The sequence below is a fragment of the Dromaius novaehollandiae genome, chromosome W (genome assembly GCF_036370855.1).
Source record: "Dromaius novaehollandiae isolate bDroNov1 chromosome W, bDroNov1.hap1, whole genome shotgun sequence".
NCBI classification, from domain to species: domain Eukaryota; kingdom Metazoa; phylum Chordata; class Aves; order Casuariiformes; family Dromaiidae; genus Dromaius; species Dromaius novaehollandiae.
This window is the reverse complement of record NC_088130.1, coordinates 71,439,329-71,454,411: the sequence shown is the minus strand read 5'-3', so window position 1 is coordinate 71,454,411 and position 15,083 is coordinate 71,439,329. Positions and strand designations below refer to the sequence as shown.

General features: G+C 43.6%; 2 protein-coding genes across 4 annotated transcripts in view; one reads left to right on the top strand and one right to left on the bottom strand.

Moving 5' to 3' along the window:
• LOC112985190 (mucosa-associated lymphoid tissue lymphoma translocation protein 1) overlaps nt 1-4,349 on the bottom strand; it is a 43,219-nt gene extending 38,870 nt beyond the window's left edge. For both annotated transcript variants that reach the window (XM_064500353.1, XM_064500354.1), the window contains exons 1-2: nt 4,131-4,349; nt 1,358-1,524 (exon numbers count right to left, since the gene is read on the bottom strand). In XM_064500353.1, the coding sequence (XP_064356423.1) occupies nt 1,358-1,524; nt 4,131-4,291 (328 nt within the window). In that variant the 5' untranslated portion in view covers nt 4,292-4,349. The remainder of the gene's footprint in view (nt 1-1,357; nt 1,525-4,130) is intronic.
• The window catches only part of LOC112985185 (alpha-protein kinase 2), a 62,604-nt gene continuing 51,870 nt past the window's right edge, over nt 4,350-15,083 (top strand). The window contains exons 1-3 of one of the 2 annotated variants that reach the window (XM_026103635.2): nt 4,350-4,605; nt 5,919-5,972; nt 11,898-11,968. The gene's annotated coding sequence lies outside the window, so the exon portion shown is untranslated. The remainder of the gene's footprint in view (nt 4,606-5,918; nt 5,973-11,897; nt 11,969-15,083) is intronic. The other variant, XM_026103636.2, reaches the window with a different exon arrangement.

Here is a 15,083-nt window from a genome sequence, read left to right as displayed (position 1 = left end):
ACAGGTGGTAATGGGAGCTCATTTGTACTTACCAGTTAAGGACAAGAAGTACAAGACTAACCCATACCTTTGTGACTATTATGGTATATCCGTATTTGCAGATTCCCAAGTTCAGAACTCGGTATCACCAAGTACTGAACAAATTGTGAAGTTCACCAAGGTTGGGTTTTTTTTGACTCCTTATTAACCATACTGAAAGCTTTGGAAAGTTTGCTATTTACATAGAAGCAATGGACATAATTTAAAGATTAGTGCCCATTGTTTTAGACAAATAAGACAAATTCTGCACAGAGTTCACAATCTGCATATAATCCAGGACAAAAAAAAAAAAAAAAAGATAACGGAATAAACAGGGAAGATGTGGATTTGTAGGATAAAAAACAGTTGGAAGGATGGAAGAACTTTAGGCAAAAGCCTAAGTTTGTGGCTCATTTGCTCAATAATGAAAACTAAAAATTGTTCTTCACAGCAGTTCTCAAAGAAGAACCTGAAAAACTACACCATACTTCCTGAAATGGATAGACATCCTCTGTGTATCAGACACTAAACACACCTGAGGGACAAGCTATAATCTTAAGTACTTAAGCAACAGGTGAAGATGAAGCTTAGTAACACCAGTTTTTGGTGTTATGCTGGAAAGCATTAAGAGCTAGAATCAGCAAAGAGGGCCAGAAAGGATTAAAAGCTATGTATATCCCAGCACCATTCTTCAAAGTTGAAAAATGAGCCTTTCAAGACCCAATATGCCTGGAAGACAACTGCACTGTGATTGCCAGACTTCAGGAAGATGGAATTTTGATTTAACGCCTGATGAATGCATTAATGCTACAGGGTGCAGGGCAAAGAAGACAACTCACGGTGCAGTAGGAGCCCCAGGGAACAAAGTCAAGAAGCACACTCACTCTCAGTTACCTTGATATATGTGAGGGACAGAAACACAGAACCTCAGTATTTTATGTGCCTGTACCCAAGGGCCATACTCTTCAATCCAGTATACATCCATGCTGCCACAAGAAGGGGCAGTCTTGTCCCTAGCTACCCAGCTCATGACGCTACTCTCGCACCAGCGCTACCACTCACAGTAGTAGTATTCACCACCCAGCCAGATGAATCTGAATGGGGAAAGGACCCCTCCTGTCATTGGCTTAATTCGGGTCAGATTAGAGTTACCATTTTGGGCCCTCAGATCATACACTGTTTTCAATTGCCCTAATACACACCAATGAATCATATGAATCATATGAATCACAAGAGTTTGAACAATAGAAGGGTTTTTAATCACTGAAGAAAATTCACACACTTCACTGCTTCCTATGTAAAACATACAGTTGCTGTGAAAGCACAAATCAGAACTGACCTGAAAGACTGAGACATTGGAGAGCCTCTGTATGCTCCAAGGCCTGCAAGAACTCCACCAGTTCCACCACAGTACAACCCCTATCACCCAGCAGCTTCAGGAGACTCCAGCTCGGACTTCCTTCTGGCTCCAGCACTTTGAGGGAACATTGTTCTAAATCCAGAGAGCTACAAAGTAACATGACAAGGACATGGCATAGGCCTTTTTAATACATTTTTCTCACAAAGCAGCTGGGTTAAAAAACAGTTGTAGAAAACAATATATATATATATATATATATATATACACAGAGAGAGAGAGAGAGAGAGAGAGAGAGAGAGAGAGAGAGAGAGAGAGAGAGAGAGAGAGAGAGAGCGCGCACGCTGGGAAATTCCTAGCTAATTTGGGAATACTTGTACTTCTTTCAAGTTTTAGAAATCCAGAGGTTATACAGTGGCACCTCCACAGACAGAAAGCAGTATTGGTGAACTGTGTACTACAAAACGAGTTATGCAAGTACCTAACCATTCTGACCAAACGTATTGAGAAGTCTTCTACACTTCACTTTTCAAAGTCTCAGCAGGAAAACTGAGTACAGCACCTTTCATTTTCACACGCCTACTTCGGAAGCGGTGAAGAATGAGTCAGGATCTAACATGAAGGCCCAGGTAGATTTCGATTTTCAGTATGGGTGTGCACATAAGCCACTGCTGCAGCTTATCTATATATGTAACCACACATATTTACTGCTGCAGTTAACTGCTCCAATAAATTCATCACCAGATATAAGTTTTCACACTTTTAAACTTTGTTTTTAAGACTTCATGCCCTCTCAAATCACAGCAGATTAAAACAAAGTTTTTGGATAGTATTCTAACACAGATAATAAGGGGATAAACAGAGTTATGAAAAGGGAATGCAAGTTTATGTATTACCACTAAAAAGACTGATTGACATTTCTTTCATTAAATCACAATGCCACAGAAATCTGGAGGCAAGACATTTGCCTGTATCTAGGGCCAAGCAGACCTCCAGATACCACACAATTTCATAGTATTTTACTGGATAATACAGAGACAGAAATATCGCCACAGGCCTCACAAAGGGGTCATATTATAGTTCAAGCTCCTTGTATTTAGAAATACAATCATGACAGAGGAAGGACGTATCTTAATAATGTACATTCAGTGCTGCATCTGAAATGACTCATTTGTTTGAGATACTACCCTTTAAACAAAAACTGGAAGGTCCACAGAAAATTAACATGAACAGGAAGGTGTCTAGAGAACATGACAAAAAAGGAAAAAGTTCAAGAAAATGAAGAAAATGCTTAATATAGGCAAGATGAACTGGTGACTCCAGTGAAAGGTGATCGAACATTTTCCACGTTCTCTGGGACAGCCTAGGACGAACAGGTGGCTAAACAAGAACCAAGGAAAGTCAGTCAGGTACCGGGGCACACTTTGCAACGATAAAGGCTGAGGAGCAAAAAGCACACCGCTGCTTCACGGGAAGCCTTCACGTGGGGCTAAGCGAACACCTCCTAGAGAAGGTCTCAGTACAGGCGCTCTGACTAGGGCACCCTCCTTCCCATGAACCCGCATTTCACTTTCACAGAGGAAAGGAGCACGGCCAACGGGAGCTGGTAGCTCACGCTAGCTGTTGTTCAGCGACGGCACAACCGCAGCGCCCAGCTGCTGGTCTCAAGCATAACGGAACCGATGAGCAAAGACAGATCCGCGTCTGCTTCATCTTTGCTGCTACGTTCCTCGGTTTCAGCATCGCCACTGCTCGTCCGCAACGCGCCCCAGAGAGCGGCGCAGGAGAGGGCCCCGGACAGGCCCCTGGGAGTGGGGCTGGGCACTGCCACCCTGCCCCACGCCTCAGTGCTCGCCCCACAAACCTGCCCTGGGGCCCCTCTGCGGCAGGAGCCCCCCGGGGCTGGCCCTGCCCTCCCGGGACCCCCCGGGGCCCTCCTCCAGGGAGACCCTGCCATCCATGGAGCCCCTCTGCCCCCCAGGGCTCTTCCTGCCCCCTCAGGGAGCCCCTCCACCCCCCAGGGCTCCCCCTGCACCTTCGGGAGCCCCTCTGCCCTCTCAGGGAGCTCCTCTGCCCCACACAGAGCCCCTCTGCCTGCCCCATGGAGCCCTCTACGCATTTGGGAGCCCCTCCACCCCCCCACGACTCCCCCTGCCCCTCGGTGAGCCCCTCCGCCCCACACAGAGCCCCTCTGCCTGCCCCACGGAGCCCCCTACACATTTCGGAGCCCCTCTGCCCCCCCCCCTCCGCTCCCCCTGCCCCTCAGCGAGCCCCTCCGTCCCTCACGGCTCCCCCTGCCCCCCCCCATGACTCCTCCTGCCCCTCACAGAGTCCCTCCCTCTCGGCCCCCCCGCGAGCCCCCTCAGGGAGCCCCTCCGCCCCTCCCCCCCCGCGAGCCCCCTCAGGGCGCCCCTCCGCCCCTCCCCCCCGGCCCCCCCGCGAGCCCCCTCAGGGCGCCCCTCCGCCCCTCCCCCCCCCGCGAGCCCCCTCAGGGCGCCCCTCCCCCCCGGCCCCCCCGCGAGCCCCCTCAGGGCGCCCCTCCAACGGCTCCCCCCCCGCGAGCCCCCTCAGGGCGCCCCTCCGCCCCTCCCCCCCCCCGCGAGCCCCCTCAGGGCGCCCCTCCCCCCCAGCCCCCCCGCGAGCCCCCTCAGGGCGCCCCTCCAACGGCTCCCCCCGGCAGCCCCTCCCCCCGGCAGCCTCCCGCCCCGCGCGGGGTCCCGTCGCGCCCCCTCCCCCCCCCGCGGCCCCCTCTCACCTCAGGCGGACGCGGCCGTGGCTGCCCGCGCGCTGCGCCAGCTCCCGCCAGCCCTTGCCGGGCGCCGCGCGGTCCAGCAGCTCGCTGAGCCTCCGCAGCAGCGGCTCGGCCAGGCGGCTGACGGGGAGCGACCCCGCCGCGCTCCGCGCCGGCCCCGACATCGCCCCGCGCTGCTCGGGGCGGCGCCGCGGCCCGGAAGGACGCGCCGGGCGCAGCCGCGACGCCGGAGCCCGCCCCGCCGCCGGCCCTCCCCGCCCCCGCGGCCCCGGAGGCGCGGGCGGCCCGGGAGCTGCTGGCAGGTGAAGCGGCCGCTCAGGCCGGGGCCGCCATGGGGGAGGCGCTGCCCGCCCGGGGGCCTGTCCTGGCCTTTCCGCCTCAAAACCCGCCCGTGGCAGCGCTGCGCGGGTGCCAGTTGCCTCCTCTGGTTTAAGTCCTGTGCGAGCCGCAGATGTGACTCGGCGGAGAAAGCCGAAAGGTAGCATCTCTCTGGTTTTCTGAAAAAGATGGCGCAGTTTCCTTCACACGATACATGGTTGTTTCTTCAGACTCATTCATCGTGCAGAGAGCGGTGGGTTTTCACCCCGTTGAGGCTGCTGCAGAGGCTGGGCCTGTAGTTTGTGCAAACTATATATAAGTTTGCTTTTCTTCTGTCGTTAGGCTGATTCTTACAGTACTACCCGCCAGGTTAGGTCACACCTGATAAAGCTCTGGTCCTGCACCACTTTCAGCTGCTTTGGCATGAAGGTACAGTCCAGACAGCCGTAGCGCGCTCAAGGCCATGGCAGTGCCGTTAACCAGGAGTCTCCTTCTCCCAGGTTGGGTCCACAACCAGCCTCTGCGCGGTGAGGTGGTGTGGGTGAGGTGGCGGGTTTGGCTTCCCCATGACACCTCGTTATCCACCGCTGGCAGTGACTTAGCTGCCCGGGAGACGGGGCAGGTGCCTTTCACCCACCTCAGCCTGTAGTCATACGCTTGTTGGGCGTCCTCCCAAAGTGTCAGTCGAGTTAATTGCCTCAGGTTGAAGGGGTCTGGAGTTAATTGCCTCAGGTTGAAGGGGTCTGGTGATTACTTTGACCGTTAGGCTGTTAGATAAAAGATATCCCTGCTGCTATTCCTCAATGAAGGTAGTTGTAGTGGCTGCATTTTTTGCTGATCTCACCAGTTTTATAGCCCTTGGATGAGGTCCAGCAAACACTGAGAAGTACTCTGTAGTCTCTGATAAGCAGAGATTCAGCTGGGCTTTCAGAAGAATAGTCAAGAGTAAACTTGGCACAGAACTGAATTGTTGTAGTCATTGCTAAAAGCTCACGATCCACCTTTGGTTTCCTCAGCCTACTTGTTGGGGATAATTGTGCAGATTTTCTCAGTGTTAGCAGAACTTCTGTGTGCTTAACTTTAAGCAAGTAAGAAACTCCAAACATGCCTGGCAAAGGAGTTGAGCACACTTAAGTATGCTCTTTAAAAAACAACCCAGTGCTTTATTAAGAAAACCTAAAGCCAACGTTTCCTCTCTATCAAGCCCGTGAGGAAATTCCCGTGGACTTCTATGGAAGTAGGATATACCCCGTCATCCCTGCCAGCTCTCGCTATCGCTCTCCCTGGCTGAGAGTTTCCCAGGAAGAACCATCTGCTGCGTGTAATGAAATAGTCTCTCTTAAAAGACAAACTGTTCTGTGGTCAGACTCACTATGCTAAGGTCACACAGCAAAATAGCACTGAAACTTTCGGCTAGCTTCTTAGCTCTGAAACAAAATGCATAAATTAAATGTCTTTTGCCTTGTAACGCAGGATCGAACCGCAGGCCTGGCCCACTTCTAGAACTTAAAGAGAGAACAGCAAAGGGTAAGTGCACGTGCTTATGGTTTCAGAGGTCAAATTGTTTATACTTTTAAAATTACTTGGCTGCTTATTCCTTCTATGTGCCAATAGAATGCATGGTCGTAAAAGAGAAATGAAAAGGTGTAAGTTACTTTTTCTTAATGTACTACATGTTTATAGTGATTTTTACTGTTTATGTAACAGGAAATGTGTTTTGTTATTTGTTTCTGCTATTTAGTCATTTTCGCTTATCTTGATAAATTCTGTTAACATGTTTTTAGAATGTTTCTGAAATTACAACATAGGTGATATTTCTACTAAGTTTCAATAACACAAACAGAATTGCAAAAGCCATTTGAAAGCAAGCTCCCTTCTTCTCTAAAAAATGTGTAAATGATACTAGGTATCCAGAGATACTCAGTTTGTTCTTTCTAAATATGTATTATGTTGCATAATAGTCAAAATTCCCTCCATTCCTCAAAAAAATCTGGTCATTTAGTAGCATGTAGACGATTATGAAGCTAGATGCACGAATTGCTTATGCTGACTGTGTCAGATACTGTACTTGACAGAAGTTAAAAATAGATTAAGATAGATCAGTGTTAAGAGTTGCGCTGTGATTGCTTATTTTAATTACTCTATTTTAATCTCTTCATTAGAAGCACAGCCAGTCATTTATTCTCCTTAGGTGTAACCAATGAATCATAGCTGTGGTGATTTCTTTATACTGTAGTGCTGTTTACCATGGGCACTGCAGTAGAGCAAGAAGCTTCAAAAAGCCTCCAACACCAGAAAATGAGGAACCACAGTGTCTCACAGTGTATCAGTCAAGGACATATTTTCCAGACACCTGCTTTTTGAACAGCTGAAGCTTCACTGATGTTTTTCTTATCTGAACCTTGTTAATACAATAGATATACAATAACTGTTTCAAATAAAGCATTTTGTTAGTTTGATTTCTGGCATTACAGGCTTTTGACAAGTATTCTACAGCAAGTGTTTGATCTGATCACAGTGTCTTCACGGATTTATAGAAGAGTGATATGATTGTAGTTATTTGTATACCAGCATTAGGCATTCCAGTTAGAAATACTGAGTCAGACAGATCTACTGTGAGATATAGAAACACATAGAAAACACAGTCCTTGTAAATCCTTGTGTGCATGGGTCCTCACTACTCATAAGCCATCAAATATCAGACTCTACAGTAAACACACTGCTATATAAATACTTACCATGACCCTGCTATGAATAGAGTTCACAAAGTTAGAAGTGAATTCTAGAATTCCAGTTTTTGTTGTCTGGGAGATTTTAACTTGTCTATGTTTTGTTTTGTTTTGGAAAAAGGAAAATGTTAAACTTGTGAAATTTGCTACAACGTGAAAAATCTCCATTGATAGATGCCTCGGATGAGGAAGTGAAAAAATGCCTGTGTTCCCAAATGCAAAACACTTGGCAGGCTGAAACAGGAGGTGGATGGAATTACGGCATTTATTACAGGAATGTTGTAGAAGGCTATACAGACGCCTTACTTTTTGTAAGAAAGTTAAGACACAGATTTGAGAAATGTTGCCGGAGATAGTGTAAAGGGAACTAGTATTAACTTTGGAACATGATTGCGTTTAAGTAGGAGACTTATATTTCACGGATGAATGGGCAACAAGGCGGGTATTGTACATGCAGTGTCGTAGCTGGTCCTTCTGGAAAGGAAGTGTAAGGCTATTTGAGTGATTAGGCTTACGACATCTCTGTATCTCCGCCACCCAACAGTCGGGATCATAAAAATGTGAGCTTTGTTAACAGTGGTATTTCGTGTTATGGTACATTTCCTACTGCAAGTTATTTGCTATTGCAAGTTATTGTAAAAACTATTTAAGTTATTTCTCCTGCCTTTCAGTTCTTATATGCATATGCTAGGAATCATCATGACTGATGAAAATTAATTCACTTTCTGTCTGTTGGATATGGCTTGTAATGCCTATTCTTGAAGAGTACAGTCATTTATTGACAAAAATGCATATAAAGCCTTGTTTCCATGAGCACTGTAGAAATCAATAATCACAGTCACAAGCCTTCTTGTGGTCAGCATTTCACCCCAAACTTTCCTCTGTTTATGTCTAGACTCAAGAGCCCTTGCATTCCTCAGTGTTCCCTGAAGTACTCATCCATTGATCATGCGACTGAGATCCTGGCCAGACTGTGGCCAGCTTCCTTTCTGTCCTACAGGCTTGTATTTTTTTCTGTGGCAAATATGGGGTAAGGGAAGAATGGTGTGCATGCAGCACTCCTTCCAGCGTGGTGCCAGCACGAGGCTGGGGCTTCGATGGAGATGGGAAGTTCTGCCTTGTGCCGCAGTTTAGACATTGCCCCTTTTAGATTTTTCTTGGGATCGTGCTACTAGTGTTTCAGTGGTTTGGAGATTCATTTCTGCTTTTGGGTTTTTTTTTTTCTGTTCTGCTTTTGCCGCCTTCTCTCACTTAAATCAATGTGATATTTATAAAATCTCTGTCCACACCAGCGAGATTTCTGACTGGATCTGCGTGGTATATGATCATTTCCATTCACCATAAAGTATTGGTTTTGGTTATTAGTGTTTTGGTTGGGGGTTTTTTCATGTTCATCCTCAGTGAATCTGGTTATATCTACCAGCTTTGTTTGTGGTTAAACTACCTGGAAATATAACATCTCTAAAAAGGAAGGTATGAAAATGTGTATAGTATGCCCAGGCAGGTGGAGGAGGAGCCATGGATACATGTAAGGTTTAGTAGGATAATCTAGGAGATTACAGTTGTTTTTTCAGATGGTCAGCTCCAGGTCCCAATGTTTCACCTTTGGGGTATGGATGAGAGTAGGGAACTACGGAGGCACTTTGGAAGTTGGGCATCTCGGGCTGCCAAGTTTCTCAGGATAAACAACGAAGCACACGCAACTGCTCTGCTGTCTTTATAAATGAGGTCTGTCTGATGGAGAAGGGTTAACAGAGAGGACAAGCAGACTGTGTTATGTATGCCTCCACATCCCCCTCATATGCACATATGTGCACAGGAGAAAGGTTATGTTTCCCATATGTTAGAGTTTTTCCCCAAGCTTATTGGTACAAGTGGAGTTCTGTTTTCCTATCACAGTGATTACACTCAGCGCTGCTCTCTCTTTCTAGCTCTAAACTCCTACCAAAAACAACAAAAAAGAATAACAAAAAAGCAGTAAAGCACTTCCCAAGGCAGCGGCTGATCCTGATCTGGGAGGAGGTCCTTCGGCCCTGTGGATGCAGGTTGGGACTATGCTCTTGCCATAACTAGTTCCCAAAAGGCAGGTGCCTAGGTGATCCGAATCCTGCCTGTGGAAGGGAGCTGGGATGGGGCGGCCTGCTAATGCTGGCATTGCCGGGCTGCCTGCAACCAGGGCGGCCTTCGCTCGGCTCTTCCTCGTTCCACAGGTTCCCGTGCTTGCTCATGGACAACTGCCAGAGCCTGGACCTCTGGGGCAGGTGAGATGTATCCTACGGCTCCAGGCTGTATGGAGATTTTGATAAAAGAGACAAGCTACTGCTGTTCCATGCCATTTATGGTCTTTGTATTTGGTGATTATTTTAAGAAATTACTCAGACACTTCTTAGAACATTAGTTGCAGACTCTTCAAATGAGAGTGACAGTTCTGGTTGTTCACTGTGGAGGAAAACAGAAAAATGTTTCAGAGGTTTTACCATTTCGTAAAAATGTTTCTTTATGCCAAGTAGCACAGTGACAGGTTTGCACTTAGAGTTTTCTCTTTGTTCATTCATGGCCATGCAGATGGTGCTGGGGAGAATTTCAAATAGTGTAAATACAGCTGTTATGGGGGCATCAGGAACAGGGTTTCTGATACCCAGTTCTGTTCTTTATTTGCATAGTAGTGTTTATTGTTAATCACTCTGGCAAAGTGGACTGCTCCATGAAGAGAAGCTTCTTGGTTTTGCTCTTAAAACCAGATCTAGTATTCTGTCATAAATGATATTTAAATAAAAGCTACATTTAAAAAATACTAAATAAATGAAAAAAACCTTTTTTTCAAAGAAAGGATCTAAGATTAGAAATTGAATTTCCTATGGTCCTAGATCGTTATTCCATCTGGGAAGACTCTTAAGAGATTAGAGACCTCATAGAAGGCCCAAAGAAATTGAAGGGAGTTTCACCAGTGTCAATGACAGTGACATTGGCTTGGATTAGACCCTAAAAGATGCCTGTATACATTGTCAGTGGGGTACAAAAATAACCATAGCATTCCCTTCAGACAGTACTGTTGGTTTGTTCCTCTGTCCGTGTAACGTTTATCTTCCTCCAGGGCTCTGCATATCATTTATGATATGCTTTCCTGGTACTACAGTTTAGTGACACATCTTTCATCAAACCTTGTTTTAAAACATACTTCTTCCATCACGTTTATCAGATTTAAAATGGTCTTTGTAATATTAAGAGAAATAATAACATCCAACAGGTCTATAAATGCTAATCTGCTCAAGTCGCCTTGTTTTACAGGATGGATTTTGTTTTACAGGATGGATTTTGTTTTACAGGACGGATTTTAATCCAGAACCTGTAATGTAACTGACTTCACCATGAAAAATTTTACTTGTGGTCAATTTGGCATGTGTTTATCATTATAAACTCTGTCTCTGTAAAGCATGCCTGTCTGAATAGTTTCTTTGAAGCCAGGAGAATTCTCCCCAGGGTAGAGTTAAAACATCTGCTTTGGGTCTGGGCCTAAAACCAGGTTACTCAAGAGAGAGACTTTGGATCAAAGTGGTGCTGTAGAGTCACCTGCTGCCTTTTTTGTTTTGATTATAAACTGCTGATGTATGGACTGGCAATTTGCATCTACTCTTACTGTTACTAGAAAAATAACTGTAATTCTTGGCACTTCATTAAGTAAATATGCAAAAAAGGCAGCAAACACTTGAGTCGGGTCTTTTGATTGCTGTCAAGAAGAAACCTGTCTATTTCATTTTGCAGTATTAACTTTTGACCCAGAGATAGAGTATGTATTGAGTAATATATTTTGATTTGACGTAATTATAAATGTAGTCATCCAAATAAATTATAATTATGCTTGGATGTACCCAAATAAATATAATTATCCAAATAGTGCTTCTTCCTAGGTAAGATGAAATAAATAAATCACTGAGACATTATTTACATGCAACATTCTATTAATAAGTAAATGTCCATTGATAATGAAAGAATAATTGAGTGGAAGTATTATTGACTTAGGGCTGGACTCTACAATGGTTTTATGTGCAGCTTAAAATAGTCTTTCATTATATACAAAATAAAAGCACTTTACCCATGATGTTTCATAATTGTTCATGTATTATTTAATATTTCATTCAAATTTGCTTCAAAAAGTTTCAGTAGAAATTATATGAAATGGATTTTTCTGCAAAATTTCATTGTGACAGCTCACCAATTTTTTGTCTCTTCTGCCTTCCTAGAAGACCTTTCATACACGTTTAGATGATAGACTGAGAATTGTTAAACAGTTTCATTCTGGTACTCTGGCATCAACTTTCTGTGCAACTGCGAGCAAATCACACAATGTCTTAATTCCTTGTTCGTATAACTGGAATAATTAAACGTCTCTACTCCTCTCTTCAGTTTGTATATGTTCTCTAACTGTACATTTGTAGGAGAGAGCTCTACTAGAGTACAAATAATAATAAAGCCTGTACCTTGCAAAAAATATTTTCTATGTATACAGAAAATAGTAGGCAGATTAATTTGAGTAGATCTTTTGTTTATTTTGGAAAACAACACTTATATAGTTACAGAATTAACAAACAGAACAGACAGTTCTTTCTGTTGTATAAATTCTCTGTTTCAGAGAGTCATTATTCATTAGGTGCCTCAGAATAGCACAGATGCAACAAAGCATATACATTTTAGGCCTAAGCAATTTCATATTTTTTCTTTACAGTATTTGTCATCTTACAAAATGATAGAGGAAGAAAGAAAACAGCTGTATAGAAATAGCAGACAGTAGAACAGGTAAAGTGGTTGGATTTCGTATTTTCAGAATTGCATGGCGCAGAATTCAGGTAGACCCGGATATATTTCTGAGAAGCTCACCTTACTCTTTGTCTGCTTTGATTTCCCAGTTTGTACCAGAAAATGATGACATGAGATTTGCCTCTCAGATATCTGGTAATCATCCTAGCTGATTCGACTAATAATCTTTGACCTAAAGCACTAAGAATGCTATTATCTTTGCATATAACTGACAGCTGCATTTGATTTTGGAAGATACTACTTCTCAGATGTTCTGTTTCAGAGGGATATGCATGGAACTGTTTGGCGATCTATACTTTCTTAACAAAATCTACTGTGTAATACCTGAGTAGGCAGTTGTGGTAGGATGAATATACAGATTATTAGCAAGCTTAGAGCCAGGACAAGCACATGGCAATTGCAAGCATGTTATTTAGGTACCTATCCATTTTTTTCATATTTTCAGATATCCCAGACCCAGTGTGAAATTGGTACAAGGAGGCCAAAATATTAGTGAACTGAAGGATATTTCTTAATATAAAACACTGGAGGATTATCAGTTTCATTCCTTCCATGTGTTTAGCTAAGATAATCTTTCGTGTGGGCTAATGCAGCTTCTTTTCTCCCACTCCTTTGCGCTGTTGTGGGTGTAAAGAAGGGCATTTATAGAAAACATACAGCCATATGGAGGTATTTATGCAGTCACATGGTGGTTTTTAATGTAGCTAGACAATGCTTTGGTTGTCAAAATATGTTTACATAGATTATTTGTACTGCAGTACTATACAAGAGTTACGCATAGATCAGGTGCCCATTGTGCCAGGCAGCATGTGAATACCCAGAATGGTGCCCAGTTCATAGAGCTGGTATCCTAAAGATAAGGAAAGGGACAATGCACAGATGTAGAATGACAGGTCTTGTGAAAGAGGGGGAGGAGCATGTGCATCTGAAAGATAGGAATAAATCCTATTGAAAAAGGGTGTGGGCTGAGTAGGACTGCACAAAACAGAGTGATTACATGAGGCCTAGATAGAAAACAAGAGAAAAAAACTTCGGAGAGGAAGTAAAGAGGGCACTGCTTCCATTGGCTCAAGAGGAACTGAGCCTTACAGACTCCAATTTCCCCCTAAACTTATAAAACTTATAAGCTTCCAGTAAAAATAACTTGAGTGAAAGTCAAATTGCTTGCAAAGGAAGATTTTCATTTTGGAAATAACTAAAAAAAAGTAGGAAAAAAGAGTGATGCAAGAGAGGAAAATTAATTGACGCTGTATAGGTTTAACCAAATTTGTATATTTTTGTCAGTGAAAAAATTTTTTGTCAACATTAGGATTAAGCCCACAGTTCCCACTGAAATCAACAGAAGCGGCTTTGGGTCCAAAACCATCTCTCAAATTGCTACTTTTAAAAACAGTTAAAACATCATTCCTTCCATGTTAAAAGGTATGTTTTTTAAAAAATATTTTAGTTGTAATTGGAATAAATGATCAACAATTGAAAAATTCTAAATTTTCTAAATAAATTTCAAATTGGAACAAGTTGACATAATAAATATGTTTACAGATTACTAAAGAAACAAAATAGGCACCTTTCTTTCCAGTGCCAGTTCCTGTTAAAACCTGGTAGTATTGATTTCTCCTATGTGGTTCTGCTTCACTTTCTTCCAATAATTAGTAGCTACCTAATTTGGCAAGTAGCCTCACCAGTTTCCAGAGCAAGACTTGAGACAAGCAGCCAGAACGCCCTTATGCATTTGAAGTTCTCTGCTCTCGTCATGTTTTGACCAAGTATTCTGTGCCTGGTATATTAGCAAATTGAGTTTCATTTTCAGTCTGTTAGTCAATAACCAATGATAAATTATCATGATCATCCCTCCTCAGTGAATTTCATTATGCATTTTCTCTCACAAGTTTTTTTCAGGAACTGAGAGTGTGTTATGGTAACAGTTCTTTTCCCAGTTTCAGTCTAAATTTAGTAATTGAAATTGTGATTATATCTAATATCTTCCATTTTCTCCTCAAATTTAAAAAAAACATGTCTTTTGATCTTGGGTGGGAAAAGCGTTTTTATTGCGGTTTTCCTCATGGAAAATAATTTTGCTTTAATTTCCATTGTTAAATCTGGCAAAATCCACATCAATCTAATCTAATTTTCATATCAAGAGATCTGACAGCTCTTTTTCCCCTTGATGTCAAAATGCAGCTGAACTAAGATAATGATAACTGTATAGGACAATTGCTTTGGTAAAGCGTATTCATGAGTTCAGTCTGCATTAAAAAAATGTTGCCAAGGCTCTTTTCAGCTGGTAAAATTACCATGCTTTTTAAATAACTTAAACCCTCCAAAAAGAGAAAAGATGCATCTAATTTTCTGAAAAGCAATGATAAAAGCAGATTTGAAAGAATGCAACAGGAACATTAGATAAATAAGTATTAAGAGGAGATGGGTGAATGCTGGGGTGTAATTCCATGGCACCATATGAAATTGGATGAGGAAAAGATTAATCTTTACTGCGCCATTTTTCCTGTTACACATTTATACTTCATGGAGTTGAAATGGGAAGGAAAACATGGTCATAGATCTGGAAGGCTGAAGACAGTGGAATCTGATGCCTTTTTTCTCTAGGCTCTTGTTGCAGCCATGGTTTAGATTGTTGTTTGAAGGCCTACATGAAACAAGTGTAGAGTATTGAGCCAAAGTCCAGTGGGCAGGTGTCCACTTTGTTAAAAAACACCGCAATATGCACTAATTGTTCTTGTCACCTTCAGCAGGGAAGTCCGTAGTCTGATGGATTTTGGAATAGACTGCTTTTCGGGCTCAGAGGTGGAAGTCTGAGGGAGCTTGCACACCAGCTTTCTGCCCAGTATGGCCCGTGTGGAAAACCTGAAACCTGCCATATGTCAGCAGCACTGTGTACAGCAGTGCGTGTTTTCCCCTCTTGCTCCCCTGCTGCACAGCATCTCTAGCCAAGCCACTGTGACCAGGCTGACTTCCACTACTTTGAAGTTGTTTTGTCTTTCTCTTTGCCTGGCAACTTCCCAGCTACTGCTCCACGCTAACAGATCCCTTTTTGGCAGCTTTGACTCACTCTTCAAATCATTCTTTCCTGTTGGCC